General features: G+C 35.5%; 1 protein-coding gene across 3 annotated transcripts in view; it reads right to left on the bottom strand.

Moving 5' to 3' along the window:
• The window catches only part of Miga (mitoguardin), a 215327-nt gene that overhangs the window by 43210 nt on the left and 154309 nt on the right, over positions 1 to 17808 (bottom strand). For all 3 annotated transcript variants that reach the window (XM_090396518.1, XM_090396521.1, XM_090396520.1), the window contains exons 10-11: positions 13973 to 14071; positions 13064 to 13198 (exon numbers count right to left, since the gene is read on the bottom strand). In XM_090396518.1, coding sequence (XP_090252644.1) covers positions 13064 to 13198; positions 13973 to 14071 — 234 coding nt within the window. The remainder of the gene's footprint in view (positions 1 to 13063; positions 13199 to 13972; positions 14072 to 17808) is intronic.

Raw genomic sequence — 17808 nt, 5'->3', positions numbered from 1 at the left:
GGGAATATTAGATTTGCAGAGTTAAACCATCTTCTATTTAGGTACTCCATAAATAGAAGATGGTTTAACGCAATTTTATTTTAGTTATGATTTCTTTGGGCCAAGAAGTCACTTTTTTTCAATAATTTATGGACTTTTTTCCTTTTGAGACATAGTGGAGGAGTCTGGGTCAATAATTTCATAGGTAGAAATGTCATTTAACAGATCCTGCCTTTTTTTTTTTTTTTTTTTTGTAATCCTTCTAATTCATGATAACTGTGCCATTACCCTATCAGCTTTAGTAACCACTAAGTAAGTGAAACAATTCAAATTGTAACGATTCAAACTCATCTAAAGTTATAATTTGGTGCCCTATAATGTTATAAAAAAGAAGTATTACAAGCTATGTAGGAGTTGTTGTTGTTATTGTCTTGTCCTTTGAAGAGTTTTAGATATTTCCATGTGGCTCCTTGAACTGCTTTGGCTATGTTGATGATTTTGTTCATATAACGCTAGATCTGTCCAGGATAAGGGTCTATTGTTTGCAAAGCTGCTGTAATTGCTGGACAGGTAAAAATGTTAGTGGATATCAGTTCAGTATTAGGGCAGTTACTGCAGTTTCTATATGTTCTCATATCATCTGTGTTGATCTTCATTCCTCTAAAATGTCCTGTTCCAAGTCTTGTTATCATGGTGGTGGTCTTTCTGTCAGCATTGATTTTGGGAATTTGGTGTTGTATCCCTGATTTTAGTGGAATTATTTAGATTTTGCTAGTGCAGCAAGAGTTATCATGTCAGTTTCTTGGATGAGTTCTCTGGCCTCTTTTCCTATCAACTGCTTCATTATAATCAATGTCTACATGAGCAGGAATCCATTGTAAAATGACTTTTTCTCAAACACTTCAGTTGGTTTAAGAGTTCATGGATGTCTTGTGTGAGCTTAGTATTGCCATTTTTGATTGCCTCTTGAATCAATGTAAATTATAATTCCCTCTGATTGTTAAGATGATAATTTTAAGTAGGCTTCAAGTGCTTTATTTATTGCATAAAGTTCGCTGGTAAAATTGGAAGCAATTCTCCCAGATCGAACTTTTATTGCAAGTTTTTCACCTTTCGGGAGTAGAAGGAGAGCACCAGCACCTCTATTAACATATTGGTGTCTGACGATCCATCAGTATAACAAATAACCTGTTTGGAGGATGAAAGAAGGTTGATAGTACTTAGACCTTTTTCTTTGAGTGTTTCTTTTGATTCTTTTTTTGCACAGAGTTTAGTAAGGTTTAGATTTATGAAGGTATTTGAAGGTAAAGGACTGGAATAATGATGGACTGGAGCAATAATGATGGTCTAAAAATCCCAAACATATGGAAGGCATATATTTGACCCATGGAACCTTCCTCTCTAAGAGCAACTATAAACAGGACTGTAGAAAATCCAGGATCCTAAATCAAAAATAACAATTGTAATGCTAAAAATAGGACATCATTGTTACTGAAAGAAAACTATCTGTAAGAAAGAATGTTTATTCATGTTATCATAAATAGAATTTAGCTTGATGTAGTTTATAAATATTTTTTTTTTTTCACTAGAGGTCATGCCAGTAGAATAACTTGTGATCAATTCATCATTTCTTTAGCTTATGGTATGTAATGTAACGCAGTTTGTCCTATATATTTGTATATGCTCAACATGATGATCTTAATATGAAGATTGAAATGTCAGGATATTAAAAGAGTTATTTATAACATGGTTGTAAGGTCCATAATTTCTAAAATGAATGCTGATTACCATGTAACACTAAAAGAAAGGATTATGATAATTCATGGAGATTCGACCCACAAGCGATGCAATCAATACGGTCAGCTGAAGATTAATGGTTCTAGTTTGATCAATCGACTGGCTTTTTTAAAACGGTGTAGGGACAGCAACATCATTCCAAATTGCATCAAACTAAAGAGAAAATTCACCTCAACAAAGGAGCAACGAATATACCACCGCATGGAGAAAGCGCTACTCAGAGAACAGATCCAAGCTACCAGAAAGAAGTTGGCCGTTAATCAAAACCAGCTACAAAAGGAAAAATCGGAACTTTCAAGCTACTTAAACACAGATATCTGGATGATCCTGGAAAAGATTACGGACAACACAGCAAACCATATCCTTCAAACAAAAAAGAAAACCTAATTTCCATATTTCATAGACTAAAAGATCGACAAAACCAGTGGCCATATTCAAATCTCTCCACAGTGAACAATAACAACCAACCAGAAGCAAGAAACAACAGGAGTCACCAATCGCCTACAGGTAACAGTAACCTAGTTAACCTATCCAACCACGTTTTAAACAAAGACGAACTCTCAGTACTAAATAAAGGTCTAAATTTTGCCGTAGCACCAAAGTCGATAAACTTGAATTTATTTGTAACATAGAAAAAGGCTTAAGATTCATCCCAAATAACATAGCAGACAAAATACATTTAGAAACAACCAAACATTTTAAATCATAACAAAACAATAACAGCAACTTAACAAAACACGAATTAACAGTGGTGAAATCATTAAAGTCAAATCCGAACATTGTAATAACTAGAGTCGATAAAGGAAGTGCCACCATTATTTTAAACCAAACCACTTATGTGGAAAAAATGAACCTGCTAGTCTCGGACATTAACACATACCAGCTCGTTAACTACAACCCAATCAATAGAATAAAAAAGAAAACAGAGAAACTACTTAAGTCAATTACCACATGGCCCGAAGATACAGTCAAAAAACTATTTCCGCAATACGCTCCATCCCCAAGAATTTACGGGCTACCAAAAATACACAAAGATAACACAGCATTCCGGATTACAGTCAAAGGAATAGATAGCTCGAATTATCACTTTGCCAAAAAATTAGCGGCAACACTCAAGGAATTGGTAGATCATTCCCCCTCCTACATCAAAAACACAACACTTCATAAACATTATCAAAGACATTACATTAGAAAAAGATGATTTATTAGTCAGTTTTGATGTCTCTGCCCTCTTTATGAATGTCCCAATCAATGACACAATCCTTCTTTTACAGAACGAATTCCCTCCAGATATCACGGTGCTCATTGCACATGTATTGCAGCATTCTCGTTATTTTGTATGGCAAAACGCTTTCTACCTACAAAAAGAAGGCACAGCCATGGGCTCGCCATTATCCCCCCCCGCATTGCTAACTTTTATATGGAACATTTTGAACAACTTGCTTTAGGTTCCTCTCCTTTAAAACCCAAAGTCTGGTTTAAATACATTGACGATGTTTTCACGATCTGGTGCCATGGCCGCCAGACACTAGACACATTCCTTAGCCGCCTAAACAAACAACACAAATGCATAATACAGTTCACAATTGAGATTGAAAAACAGAACACACTTCTTTATAGATACACTTGTCACACGTCTTCCTTCTGGCAATCTTTCCTTCACCGTTTACCGAAAACCAACACATACTGGCCAATATATACACATAAACTCCTACCACCACCCAACACAAAAACTAGGTGTTATTAATACACTAAAAAACAGGGTTCTGAAGATCTGCTCCAGTGAACAGGTACTGAAAGATGAATTTAAAGTTATCAGCAATACTTTCAAAAAAATGGGTACAGCCAAAACACTATTAACAAAATTCTCTACAAGACCTCAATAATAAACAAAGACAAATCAGACTACAGTAAAATTATAACCATTCCTTACATTAAAGGGATATCAGATAAAATAAACAGAATACTACAAAAATACAACCTCAACTCATCCAAAGACCCATTCCCTCCGCTGGCCCACCCTGGAGTATACCGTATTTATTGCACCTGTAACATGCCATATATAGGAGAAACAGGGCACACAATTCCTATCAGACAAAAAGAACATAAATGACACATTAAATATAATAATTATGGTGAAGCTGGCCTTTCTGATCATGCCCTGAACACCTAACATAGAATTGACTGGAAAAGCACTAGTTGTCTACATCACACCAAAACATGGTAACACAAATTTAAGGAAGCCTGTGAGATTATTACCAACCACCCCAATCTGAACAATAACGATGGTCTAAAAATCCCAAACATATGGAAGTCATATATTTGACCCACGGAACCTTCCTCTCTAAGAGCAACTATAAACAGGACTGTAGAAAATCCAGGATCCTAAATCAAAAATAACAATTGTAATACTAAAAATAGGACATCATTGTTACTGAAAGAAAACTATCTGTAAGAAAGAAATGTATTCATGTTATCATAAATACAATTTAGCTTGATACATTTTATAAATAATAATTTTTTTTTTCCACTAGAGGTCATTCCAGTAGAATAACTTGTGATTAATTCATTGTTTCTTTAACTTACTGTATGTAATGTAACGCAGCTTGTCCTGTATACGAGGTGGTATCAAAAAGTTTCGAGACTAACTCTGTTTACGAGAAATTACTTTATTTATCTACGTTTACACACTATCACCTTCAAAATAGTTCCCTTGCCAAGCAATACAGTGCTTCCAGTGTTTCTGCCATTTTTGGAATGTGTCCTGGAAGTCTTCTTTTCAAAACCTTCTGCGATTTGCTGTGGATCTCTGCAATGGTGTCAAAATGGTGACCTTTGAGCTGGAGAGCAGGGTGGGTGTGGAACTAAGATCATGTTGTTTCTGGCGAGAAACTCACATGTAAGGAGAGCTTGTTGACAGGATGCATTGTCGTCATGGAGCATCCAGTTTTTCGCACGGCACAGATCCGGTCGCTTTCGCCGAATGTCCTCCCTCAGATGCCTTAAAACCTGGCAGTAGAACTCGCTATTGATGGTCTGTTCCCTGAGGACAAATTCTCGATGCACAATGCCGCAAATGTCGAAAAAGATGATGAGCATGCACTTGGTCGAGCTGCGGACCTGCCTGGCCTTTTTCGGTCGTGGAGATGATGGGCTCTTCCACTGTGAAGACTGTTGCTTCGTCTCAGGGTCGTACCTGTACACCCAAGTTTCGTCACCAGTAATGATCCTCGACATAAAGGATGGGTCATCCACGGCATGCTGATGGAGTTCTCGGCAGACTTCAAAGCAGTGTTCCTTCTGCTCCTGGGTCAGCAGCCTGGGGACGAACTTGGCAGCAACATGGTGCATGTTCAAATCACACGTGAGGATTGCCTGGACTGTTCCATATGACACACCAACAATGGCAGCAATGTTGTGGAGTGTCCTCCGACAATCCTCATGCACAAATTGCTGAATGGTTTCGACATTTTTGGGGGTTGAGCTCGTTGAAGGTCTTCTTGATCTCTCATAGTCTTCCAGTGATGTTCTTCCGCTCTTGAAGCACGCATGCCACTCAAAACACCTTGAACAACTCATTGCAGCATCACCATAAACTTGCCGAATCATGTCAAATGTCTCTGTGGTAGATTTGCCCAGTTTCATGCAGAATTTCACATTTGCTCTTTGTTCTAACTTGCTGTCCATGATGAAATTGCAGATATGGTAATGCAGGTGGTCAGAATAGCATCAGTTACACAGCTCTCGATGTACACAGGATGATGTCTTTTGGCACACTGACTTATGAAGGTAGGTGCTCCCTGTGACTGTGCGTGCAGTCTTGTACTGCCATCTGTTGGCGTGTTACAAACCTAGTCTCGAAACGTTTGATACCACCTTGTATATTTGTATATGCTCCAGATGATGATCTTAATATGAAGATCGAAACGTTGGTATATTAAAAGAGTTATTTATAACACGGTTGTTAAGTCCATAATTTCTAAAATGAATGCTGATCACCATGTAACACTAAGAGAAAGGAGCAAAATGAATTAAAGGACTGGAAAATAGAGGTTTTTTGCTTATGTGGGCATTTAGATGATCATGACCTATTTCCTTTCTGATAGTGCCATCATACTGTAAAGTTGATGATCTGTGAAGTCTGCATTTTTGATTCCAATGTTCATAAGGTTTCAGGAAGATATGATCACTTTGGTAGCTTCTGATATTATTAATGAATTTTATGGTGGCAAATTTCCATCTGTCCTCCAGCAGCTCAAGCCCACATTCCTGTTGGTCTCTGATGTTGTTAGTGGACGAGACTGCACCAATGATAATCTTGGATGCTTTTGCTTGTACTTTGTCTAATTTTTCCTTTACTGATGAAGGTGACCAGATAGACGCTGCATATTCCATTATTGGCCTTATTAGTGTAGCGTAAGTAGGAGTTGATCTTAAGATAACAGTGCTGCCCAAATTTTTGGCAAATTAATGCAACCACACTTGCTTCATAGCCATGGCTAACTCTAAAAATAGTCTTTATTGACCTGTAATGACTTTTATAAAGTACACGGTTTTCTTTCATCTAATCCTGTGTGAAGGGATGTCCAAAGCATAGTCTGCCAGTCCAGACTTGCTAGAAAAATGGTAGTGAATGTATTATTTATGTTCTCTAAGGCAAATGTTACAGATCTTCTCGTCGGTCTACAGTAGGCCAAGTCACTGTCACATGGAACTTCATACACTCCAGGATATGCCAGGGGGATGGAGTTTATCTTTAGGAGGGTGGAGACTTGCTAATTTAAGATGTCATTTGAATGTGGTGTAAAGGTTATATTTTATTAGTACTTTAACTATCTTTTCAGATGTACCTGAAACAGAGGGAATAGGAATAATGGTTTTGTTCTTGTGTGCTTGAGGAAGGGGAAGTAAGAAAGCCATGTAGTATTTTATCTATTTTGTAGGAGCTGTAACCATTGGCCAGGAAAGTATGAAGATATTTAAGTTTGGTACAAAGAGCTGCATCATTAGAACAAATAGCCCTAGCTCTGTGTGTAAATGGGTTTTTTAGAATACCATACTGCTGGACTGAATGACGATGATGATATGATTGCTTATATAGATATCTTCCTGTGTGTGTTGGCTTTCTATAAGTGGAAAAAGATAGCAAACCACCTGAAAACCAGGTGACTAATGTGTCAAGAAATGGCAAATAGTTATGAGATTATTTTTCTGCTGTGAAGTGAATTTTTGGGGTACTGGCTGTTTAGGTAAATAACAAGAGAATCCAAGGTATCTTGTCCATGGGACCAAATGGCAAGCACATCAACAAAAAGGTAACAACACTAAAGGCTTGTATGTAGTTATGGTAAGTAGTATGTTATCCAAGTGTTCCATGTAAAAGTTAGTTGACGGGGAGGGGGGGGGGACCACCCACAGCAGTACCATTAATCTAATTATAGATTTTTCCTTGTCATGTAAAGTAACATGCCTGCATAGTAAATTTGAATAATTCAAAGATATCAGGGGAGAGAGACTTTATTAATTCAAGTGTGTATTATTACCTTAGTAAAATAATAAAGACATGATACTGAAACTAACCATTATGCCTGTATTTTTAAGAATGTGATTTTTAACTAGTGATTTGAATGAACAGAATTTTGTTGATAAAAGTATATGAGTTGCCAGTAAAAGGGGAAAATGACTTAGCTAACTGCTGATGATTTTTTTGGGCAAATAAGTCACTTTTTTCAGTAATTTATGAACTTTTTTTTCCTTTTGAGACATAACGGATTTTTGGTCAATAATTTCATAGGTAGAACTGTCAGTTAACAGATCCTGTTTTTTTTTTTTTATAATCCTTTTAATTCATGATAATTGTGGCATTACTCTTATCAGCTTTAGTAACCAAGATATTTTTATTCTTATATAACTTTTTTAAAGCAGCTATTTCATTTTGTGGTATACTACTTTTAGGTGGTTTAGATTTGTTCAGGATGCTAGCTATGTCAAAATGTACTTTATTGGCTATATCTACGATCTTCCACCTTATAAGGTGGAAGATCATAGATGCCTCATTATATGTTCATCATAATTTCTAGTTTGGGAACTTGTTTAGGTGTAACAGCAAAGTTATGGCCACAATGAGAGCATTCTTGTACCTGTAACAATAAATTATGACCACACAATCTCACTGAAGTTGAGAAGAGAGCATAGTATGCTGACACTGCTGTAGTTCAAATTTCTTCAAGTACCTGCTTTTAACTTTTGTGAATTTTTTTTTTACAAAAACTTTGGAGATGTGATATAGGATAGCCCACAGTTCAGGATTTAAAATATTAAATAGTTCTTTATGTAGAGCCATTATAGTGCTATTTAACTTAGTAAGCTCTATATGATTAGCAGCAATTTGTTCCCACTGGAGTGCTAAACTCGTCCATCAGTAGTAAATACAGCCAAATGTAACTTTTTTTTTTTTTTTTTTTACATTTGAGAAAAGCAGGAATAATATAGCTATCCTGACATCATTTGAAGAAAGCTGACCTATTCGATTGTCTGGCCAATTTCAATTTCAACTTACCAAACTGCCGCACTTTGTATACAATATCACTCCATGTAAGATCATCAATCTAGTTAACTGAAACGTGTAATGTGCTGTGAAGATTCTGGTTCGAAATCTGACGAAATATAAGTCAGTTAATAAGCAACTTTTTTTATAATTTAGCTGGTTTGGTGTTGTAATACTGTTAAAATAAGTTATGAAAAAATCATGCAATGTTTCAATGCCATTATTATTTATTGTAAATTTTTATAAAATATGCTTAAGATTATTTAAAAATAGTTTCCACCAGATGCTATCAGCTCTTCTATTCCATAACTCATGCAGATATTTTATTTATAAAGGAAATATATATACACTAACAAACAGAAGAAACTGAAATGGGGAAGTCCTTTTCACTTGAATTTTGCTGTTTTTTATATAATACATAAAAATTATTGTTCTCTGGTATTTTTCCCTAACCTTGTTGCTGTTGATTGATTTTGATTTGTGGATGATATTGATTTTAATTATTTAATGGATTGCACCATAAGAGCAAAATAAATCTGATGATATTTGACTGGATTTCAAACCAGCATCCTCAAAGCACAAAAATTCACAGAACACATGGCACCTCTAACAAGTGATTGTGGAAACAATTCAAAACTGTAATGGACAAAAATGGATAATTTCTCACGGTGCTCTCTAGGGCAGATGTAAAGTAGTCTACAGCTGTTGAACTGAGAGGGTCTTAAAATGGGTCTTACAATGTACTCCACTCCCCTTCCACCTTTTTTTTTTTGACAAACCTTGTCGGGGGGGAGGGGGGGGTCTGGAAAGTTCTGATAACACCTAGAACAAAAATGTTTTTTATCTAAAAATGTTTCATTAAAAATTTTTTTTTTCATATAAAAAGATTTTTTCAAAAAATATCTTTTCTTTTAGGATATATAAGAAAACATAAAAATAAATTAATTTTTGTTCTAAGTGTTTATCAGAACTTTCCAGACCCCCCTCTCATAACAGTAAAATTATCTGAGATTCAAGATTTTCCCATAAATAATGTTTTAATACTAATTCTTTGCCATTTGCAATGAAGATAGAGTAATAGTTATTTATTTTCACATATGAAAGATTCTGTTTTCCTTTACCTTGGTTAATACTCAGACAATGTGTATTCTGATAATGTGTTCTTTGCTGACAAGAACACATTACATCCACAGCCAGCAAAGTGCCTCCAAAAAGTAGGAATTCTTTTCCATTGGATTGTTACACATCAAGGCTGCAGAAACTAAAGCTATAAAGCCGATGTATTACCGTATCTTAATTGTATATTCTTCTGACCTGCTTGCCTATTTTATGAAATGAAAAACCAGTTTTCCAAAGGAAAAACTCTGTCAACTTCAGATGAAAAGTTGGCATAAACATTCTTTGTATCTTAAATGTGATTTGATATTAGATCTTTCTGAAAACATAAATCTCAAATTTACTTAACCTTAGTATACTTTTACAGGAAAATCTGAGGTGTGGTATGTGTGTGAGGAGAAGGGAAAGCAAAGCTAATTATAATGATAAGTATCTGCTGGATTACTGTTTAAGATAAGATTTAGTCATTATTTAGCACCATGTTCCAACACAAAACAGAAGACATGAGAAAAGTCTTTATTAACTATGCTACTGTTGATAATGATAGCATCATGTAGGTATACAAGAGTATACAGTAGATATGAAATAGGAACTGATCACCATTTAGTTTTGAGCAGGATGATATTAAATATCATACTGAAAAGTACATAAGAAACTTTTAAAAGGGATCAAGGAGCATTTGGAGCTAAAGTGCAACTCAAATATTCATATATCATTCAAGGAAAGGTGAATGCGAATGAAAAACAGAAACAAATCCTGCAGCCTCATTGGCTGATTATGAAGAAAACACTGGCTGATTCAGCCAGAAAGGCATATGGTAAAGTTGTCTGCAAGGAGATAAATCAGAACTCCATAGTGGACTAAGGAAATTAGAGGCAGTCATGGAAAAGAAAGCGTACTGCAAGTTCTTGGCAAGTAAGTCAGCATATGACAGCATGTATAGAAAAATATCAGAAAGTGAAGCAATATGTAAATGTAACTAAACAAAAGTCATGGAAAGACTTGGACAAGGATAAAGAAAATAAACAACAAGAAAGTAACAAAATGTTCTGAGACTACTGAAAAAGTTTAGAAAGGGAGGAAATAGTATTGTAAGCAGAATCATACACATTGTAAAGGTTACATGAAAAGTGATGATAAAGATAAACTGGGATGCAAGAAGCAATAGAATGTTGGTAGAAAACATTCAAACGAATGCAATCAGCAGAACATATCAATACTTGAGATAGAAAAAGCCTCTGAAAGGTGGAAGGCAGATAGAATAGATAATATTTGACCAGAAATGCTCAAGCATGGAGGTATAAAAGTTTTATAGTGGCTGCAATGTATAATTCAGAAGGTTGATTCCCAGATGATTGGAGACGAGCTGTACACATCAATAAAACAATGTAAAAATTACACAGAAATTTCTGTACTGATCATACCAGGTAAGATATTTTTGGTAGGCATACTAAAAAAGAGGATTAAAAAAATAGCGTGTCTTTGGGGGGGGGGGGGGGAAGACTTGGACAACAACTGGATTCAGAAAAAACAGGGTTATCAAGATCAAATTTTCACTTTCAGACAAATAGCTATGAAATCACAGGAGTCAACTACAAATGCTACCTGCAGTGGACAATCCACCATACTCACCAAATGTGACTGTAGGGTGTTACAAAGGATAATATGCAAAGGAAATCCACTACAGCAAACTATCTACCATAAATTATAACTGGTAGTGCCCACAAGTTTGCTATAGCGAGAGTCAGTTGTGGAAAAGTAAAAAAATTACCTAAGGTCTCTTCAAGGAGTTTATAGGATTCCTAGTTCATGAAATTATCTTTGTCATCATGAGACAGCCATTTTATAGAAATTAGAAAGGGAGAAAATATGTCTTGTCTAAGGATGACAGTGATGAGGCGGAAACAAGACCCCCCCCCCAAAAAAAAAATAAAATAAAATAAAGTATTAATTATATACAGTAAAACCTCTTTTTTACACTTTTCAGGGGACTGATGGAAAAAAGTGTAAATAGCAAGAAATGTAAAAAAGGTTAAGATGACTTACTGTTAGTATGTGAGTCTACATACTTGATTACAAAATTTAATAACTGAAAATAAATGAATTTGCAATTACTTACATTTGTCCATTTAAAAAAATCTTTAATTGTTGATTGTTTTTGCTTTTCGTTTTTTTTTTTTTTTTTTTTTTTTTTGACATAGCACCAGATTTCTTTGCATTGAGTTCAATGCTTGACCTGTTTTTTACTATCGTGTTCAAAGTGGACATGGAGAGTCCAAGATCTTTTGCTAAATGCCTACGTGTTTCGGCATGCCAATCTACAAATCACAGAATTGCCATCTTTTCTTCTACCGAAATACATTTTATGTCTTTTTTCTCCATGTTACTAACATGGATAATCCACCACATAAAATTATGCAACTTGAAAGCAACTTTCACACGCTAAATTACGTAGCAGAAATTCTGCAATATCAATTCATAGTGTGATTGAAAAATCACAGTATTGCTCATGACCACATTACTGCTGCAAGCGTGGAGGTCAGTGTGATGGCGGAAGCGAAACTACAGCCAAAAGCAACGCCATCTGGGAACAGAAATGCGCAGATTTCTGCAGAAATCGATTCAAAAATCAGTATTGTCACTCGAGAAAAAAACACAAATCACGGGAAATAACGTGCACATCAAGTTGTTAATGGTGAGAAAACAATATATCATAAGAATAGGCCTTAAGATGGGACCAACAGAAAATGATGTAAATGGCAGGAAAACGTAAATTGCGGGAACGTAAAAACGGGGTTTTACTGTATCTGGTTTTATCCTTTATCCAAGTGTAAGCAAACAAAGTTTGCGCCTGAAGTACTTTCAGGACTGGTGCAATTCATGGTAAAGGTGGTATAAGTTCTCATCAGTTGCCTTAGCATCCCATAATGCAAAGTACATCTCCTTGTGGGTCTGGCTCCCACTGATGAGACCTCAATAAAGGTCGAAACCGGTCTGGGTAGTGATCCTTTCCTTCATGCATAACATTATACATGTCTGCAAGGAGATGTGCTTTGCATTATGGGATGCTAAGGCAAGTAATGAGAACTTATACCACCTTTACCACGAGTTGCCCCAGTCCTGAAAGTACTTCAGGCACAAACTTTGTTTGCTTACATTTGGATAAAGGCAAGTGATGCCAAGTGAGGCCAAATATATAATTAGTAGCATAATCAAGTGAAAAAACTTCCATAAACTTAAAAACAAAGTATTCATACTCTCACAGATATAGCTCCATTTATAGAAACTTATATTTGCAGCCTACAACTATCATATTGTTGCATGCATTCCCAAATCAATTTTGTATTGCTATGATATTAAAATTATCAGAAAAATATAAACAATACAACATTACGTGTTTTTTTTTTAATTTGTGTCTTTTTATCTTTTTTTCTTTAAGTAACAGTGATCCATTTTTTTATAAGAAAATGCTTAGAATTTATTATTAGCTCACAATAAATTTCTGTTCAATATAAATAATAATGATACAAGAAATTTTTAGCTAAAAACTGTTTCAAACATAAAAACTGAAGCAAACTTTACAACTTTAAATATGAATAATCCAAAGAATTCTCTCTCTCTTACAGTTTCTTTAAATCCACTGGACAGCCATCGATTCTGAACAACAGCAGTGACAGAAAGTGGAGGAGTTTCTAAATCTTCAAAGGCATCAAGTAAAATAAAATCGAATACAACATCATAAAATGAAAGGCACCTTACCTAAATATACAAAAAACAAAGAATAACTTTATTACTTTACAGTATAAAAATGAATCATGCTCTACATCTAACTTCAGGTAAAAGGACCGCATTATGCAAGGAGTAAAGAACTATATTTCACGAATACTAGTTTCATGAGTCAACGGGTTGACTTTTCAGGAGATTAAAGATACTGCACAAAAGGTTTCAGAACTATAGAATGTAAATTAAAATATAAATTAAAACTTTCGGAACTGAAAGGATACAATGTATTAAAAAATCGACCAACAATTTTATCTCATGATGTAAGCCTATCAATTCACAAGACCAATAGAGTTTACATTATATATAGTTTTTTTTACTCTTCACATAATGTGGTCCTTATACTGGATACTGACGTATATCATTATTAAAACCACAGAAATCTTAAACTTAATCATGCTCTATTCAGCCACAATCACTTTTCATTTTCTTTCACCCTTACTCTGAAAATCTTATCTATTAAAGTTATATTGGAGAAGCTATATTTTGTGCTTTTATTGTTATTTTTTTATTTTAATAGTTTATATTCCTTTATCAAACTGATTAAGAACAGTGCTTAAGTATGCATGCTTTTTTTGTGTGTGTTGAAGTAATAAATGGCTGTTTTTTTTTTAAATATAAAAAAAGCACGATTAAAATATATCTGGAAAAATAAAAATCCGATGAAAACGAGAGAAAATACAAAAATAAGCATTAAAATTATATACTGAAATTACTAAAATTTATTTCTCTATTACTATAGTTAATACTCACTCCTCTACTCTTTAATTCTTCTTCCATTATTGGCGAATTACTTTTATCACTAACAAATTCCACAATCTCACTATATGCTACTAAACAGTCTTTGGGATCCTGTAGATAGAAAAAAAAACTGCTTTAAAATGTTCATTAACTTATAATGAATTATTTAAAGGAAAATTAAGTACACAAAAACAGATGTGTGTGTGTATATATATATATATATATATATATATATATATATCAATTTAATAAACTTTAAATGATTTTATAAATCTGTTAGATATATACTAGAAATATTTTATCTGGTATTAAACCACAAACAAAGATGCCAAATAGAAATGATGTGTTTATTTCGACTAGTTTTTGATGAAATACTATGTTTCACTTCATCAGGAAATAACATGAAAAACTAAAAAACCAGAAAGCATGTAAAATAACAGTTAACATCTCCAGATATATCAAGATAGGGAAATTTTTTTTAAATTCTTTTTATTTGTTTATCTGGTCACCCAGATTCCTTGGTGATGAAGAGGTGTTAGAGAATTCAGAGATGAGTGACAAAGATTGTGGCAGGTTTGTGGGCTACAAAAAACTAGCTGAGAGGCATAAGAGAGGAGATATGACAGAAGCATATAAGCTATTAGACATTTCATAAGATTGATATTAGTGACTTTTTTCCACTACAGTGGAGGAGAGGAGAGAACAGAGGTGTTAGGACTAGATTTTTTTGCTCAGAGGGTGGTGAATAGGTAGGATGCATTACCAGAGGTGATAGTCAGTGCTTCATCTGTGAATGAGTTTCAGGAGAGATATGATAGGCATTGTATGAATAATGGCTAGTGTGTCAATGTAGTATCATGATGGGTCTTCTAACTCCATGAGGAATCTGTATTCTTCTTCTCCTTCTTTTCAGCCATTTTCTGTCGACTGCTGGACGAAGGCCCCCTCCAGTTCTTTCCAACTTTCTCTGTTCTTGGCAATGGTTGACTAATTTTTCCCAACAAATTTTGACAGTTCATAACTGCACCTTCTTTCAGGATGTCCTTGGACCCGTTTCCCTTCTTTTGGAATCCAGTTCATTAGTATAGTGGTCCATCGCTCATCTCTCCAGGATAGATGTCCGGCTCATTTCCATTTTAGTCGTTTATGGTGAAGAATGATGTAAGACTGCCTTCTTATCCAGGTGTTTTGCATCTTATCTTTTAATGTGATGCCTAGCATCAACCTCTCCATTTTTCTTTGAGCTGTTGTTGTTAGTTTATTTGCCAATTCTTTTGTTAGCAACAAAGTTTCACAACCACATGTGATGAGTGGAAGTATACACTGGTTAAATGCCTTCCTTTTTAAACAGAGTAGGACATCGTTGTTCTGAAAAATGCTTTTCAATTTTCTGAATGCACCCCAGGCAAGTTGAACTCTTCTATTTATTTCCTTTTGGAATCCACAGTTTACATCAATAAGATGACCAAAATATGTATATGAAGAGACTCTTTCCAAGAAAGAGTCTCTTCATATTTTGCAAATATGACAAGCTTAGGAGATTGCTTGGATCAGTGCCACGGCATGGGCAACTGCAAGGGCTGGATGTTGATAGAGCATGGGAAGTGGTCAAGGAGCATTTACAGGAGGTTATGGCTGATTGTATACCTAGGATATGAATAGTAAAACAAGTAGGGGTTAAATGGATGAATAACACCATTAAGCTTGAGCTGCAAAAAAAAAAAACTGTGGAGGGAATTTAAAGAAAGAGGTGACCTGCAGGCACACGAACGGTATAAAGTGCAGGCCAGAAGGGTAATGAGTGTGGTAAAAAAAGCAAAAGCAGATTATGAAAGGAAACTAGCTATGCAAGCTAAAGAGAATCCCAAACAGTTCTTTCAATATGCTGCAAGCAAAAAAAAAAAAAAACTGTACACGGCAAAAGGATTTTAAGGAATGACAATGGTAAGGAAGTCACTGAATCAGTCGATATAGTGGAATTACTGAGTGAGCACTTTGCAAGAGTATATCATCCAGGTGGTGACGTTGAAAAAATGAAGGAACCATTAGTTTATATGTGAATTGTGATGAATGAAACGGAGGTGAATAGTCTATTACAGAACCTTAATGTCAATACATCTGTGGGATTGGATGGTATACCGGCACAGGTCTTACGTGAAACGGCTAAAGAATTATCAGTGCCCTTGACCATGTGGTTTAATCTGAGTCTCGGGTCTGGTTTAGTCCCGAAGGTTTGGAAAGAGGGGAAAAATAGTTCCACTGCATAAAGGAGTATCCAAGACTGTTGCAAATTACTGACCAATCAGCATATCAGGAGCGTTATCAAGGTCTTGGAGAGAGTAGTCAAGGGAAAAATACAGGAATGGATTGATGAAAATGAGATACTGTACAGGGGACAGCATGGCTTTGTGAAGGGTAGATCATGCCTCAGTAACTTGCTCAAGTTTTATAACACAGTGACAGCTGAATTAGATAAGGGTAATGGGTTTACAGTGATTCTACTGGACTTTGTCAAGGCCTTTGACAGGATACCACGTTATTCTAATCAGTAAACTGGAGCAAATGGGGATGGATATAGGGTTGGTGAGATGGATAGGAGGGTGGTTGATGGAGAGACACCAGAGAGTGGTTTATTCAGGAGTGGAGTCCAAAAGACGGCTTGTGACTAGTGGTGTGCCACAAAGATCTGTTCTTGGACCACTGCTGTTTAATTTGTTCATTAATGATATAGGAAAGGATCTGAGAGGAACAGTTCATTTGTTTGCAGATGATGCAAAGTTGGGTAGGGCCCATTAATAGTGAATGCAGATGATGTCAAAATTTTGCAAGAAGATTTGGATAAATTGGAGGTCTGGGCTAAGGAGAATGGATGTCAATTTAATGTGGCAAAATGTAAGGTTATACATTTCGGGGTGAAAAGATTAGCAGCAGATTACTACATTGGTGGAACTGTACTCCAGTAAATTGTTGAGGCACGAGATTTAGAAGTGTTAGTGGATAAGGAGTTGAAGTTTAGGGGGGGGGGGGGGGTGGCACGTTGCAAAAGTGGCCAAAACAGCTCATCAGATCACTTGGTTGCTGAAAAATACTTTAACAAGCAGAGACAAACAAGTTATAGTTCTTCTATATCGAGCCTTGATAAGACCTCATCTCGACTACTGTGCCCAGATTTGGTCACCTAGGTTTCTTCTTGATGGGGAGGGGGTGGAGAGGATTCAGAGGCGAGTGACCAAGATGATAGCAGGTCTGGAATGAACCTTATGAGAACAGGTTGAAGATTTGTGGGTTGCAGAAATTAGTTGATAGGTGGAAAAGGGGAGTATGATTGAGACATTCAAATTGCTAAACGTTTCTATAGGATTAATTCAGAGGATATTTTTGAGATCAGGACTGGTGGTGGGAGAACTAGGGATATCTATGGAAGCTGGGCAAGAGTGTGGTTAGCAAGGGTGTTAGAGCTGGGTTCTTTACTTTTAGAGTGGTAAATGAGTGGAATAAGCTGCAGAGTCTGTTGTGGGCTATGACAGTGAGTGAGTTCAAGGCAAGATATGATAGATACTGTGAGAATGTCAAGTATCTGTGGTGAGAGGACATGATGTTTAGGACCTCCCTCGATGAGTCTAAGGACTCCTGGAGTCGCCCGTAACAATAATAATAATAAAATTGTTTTTTGGTGTTACAAAATGATTAAACATGATTTTAGTTTTTTTCTGTTTATTTTTAGACCGACTTTTCTGCTTTCATAATATAGGTCTTTCATCATTATATTAAGGTTTTCTGGAGTGTTTGCAAAAATTATGACAGCATCTGCATATCTCAGTTGTGTTAAGTTTCTGTTATTAATTTTT

Source organism: Typopeltis vanoorti, chromosome 8 (genome assembly GCF_054136105.1).
Source record: "Typopeltis vanoorti isolate ZY-2024b chromosome 8, IOZ_Tvanoo_1.0, whole genome shotgun sequence".
Classification (NCBI taxonomy): Eukaryota; Metazoa; Arthropoda; class Arachnida; order Uropygi; family Thelyphonidae; genus Typopeltis; species Typopeltis vanoorti.
Note: the sequence above shows the minus strand (reverse complement) of the source record. Positions and strands in the feature narration are given on the sequence as shown.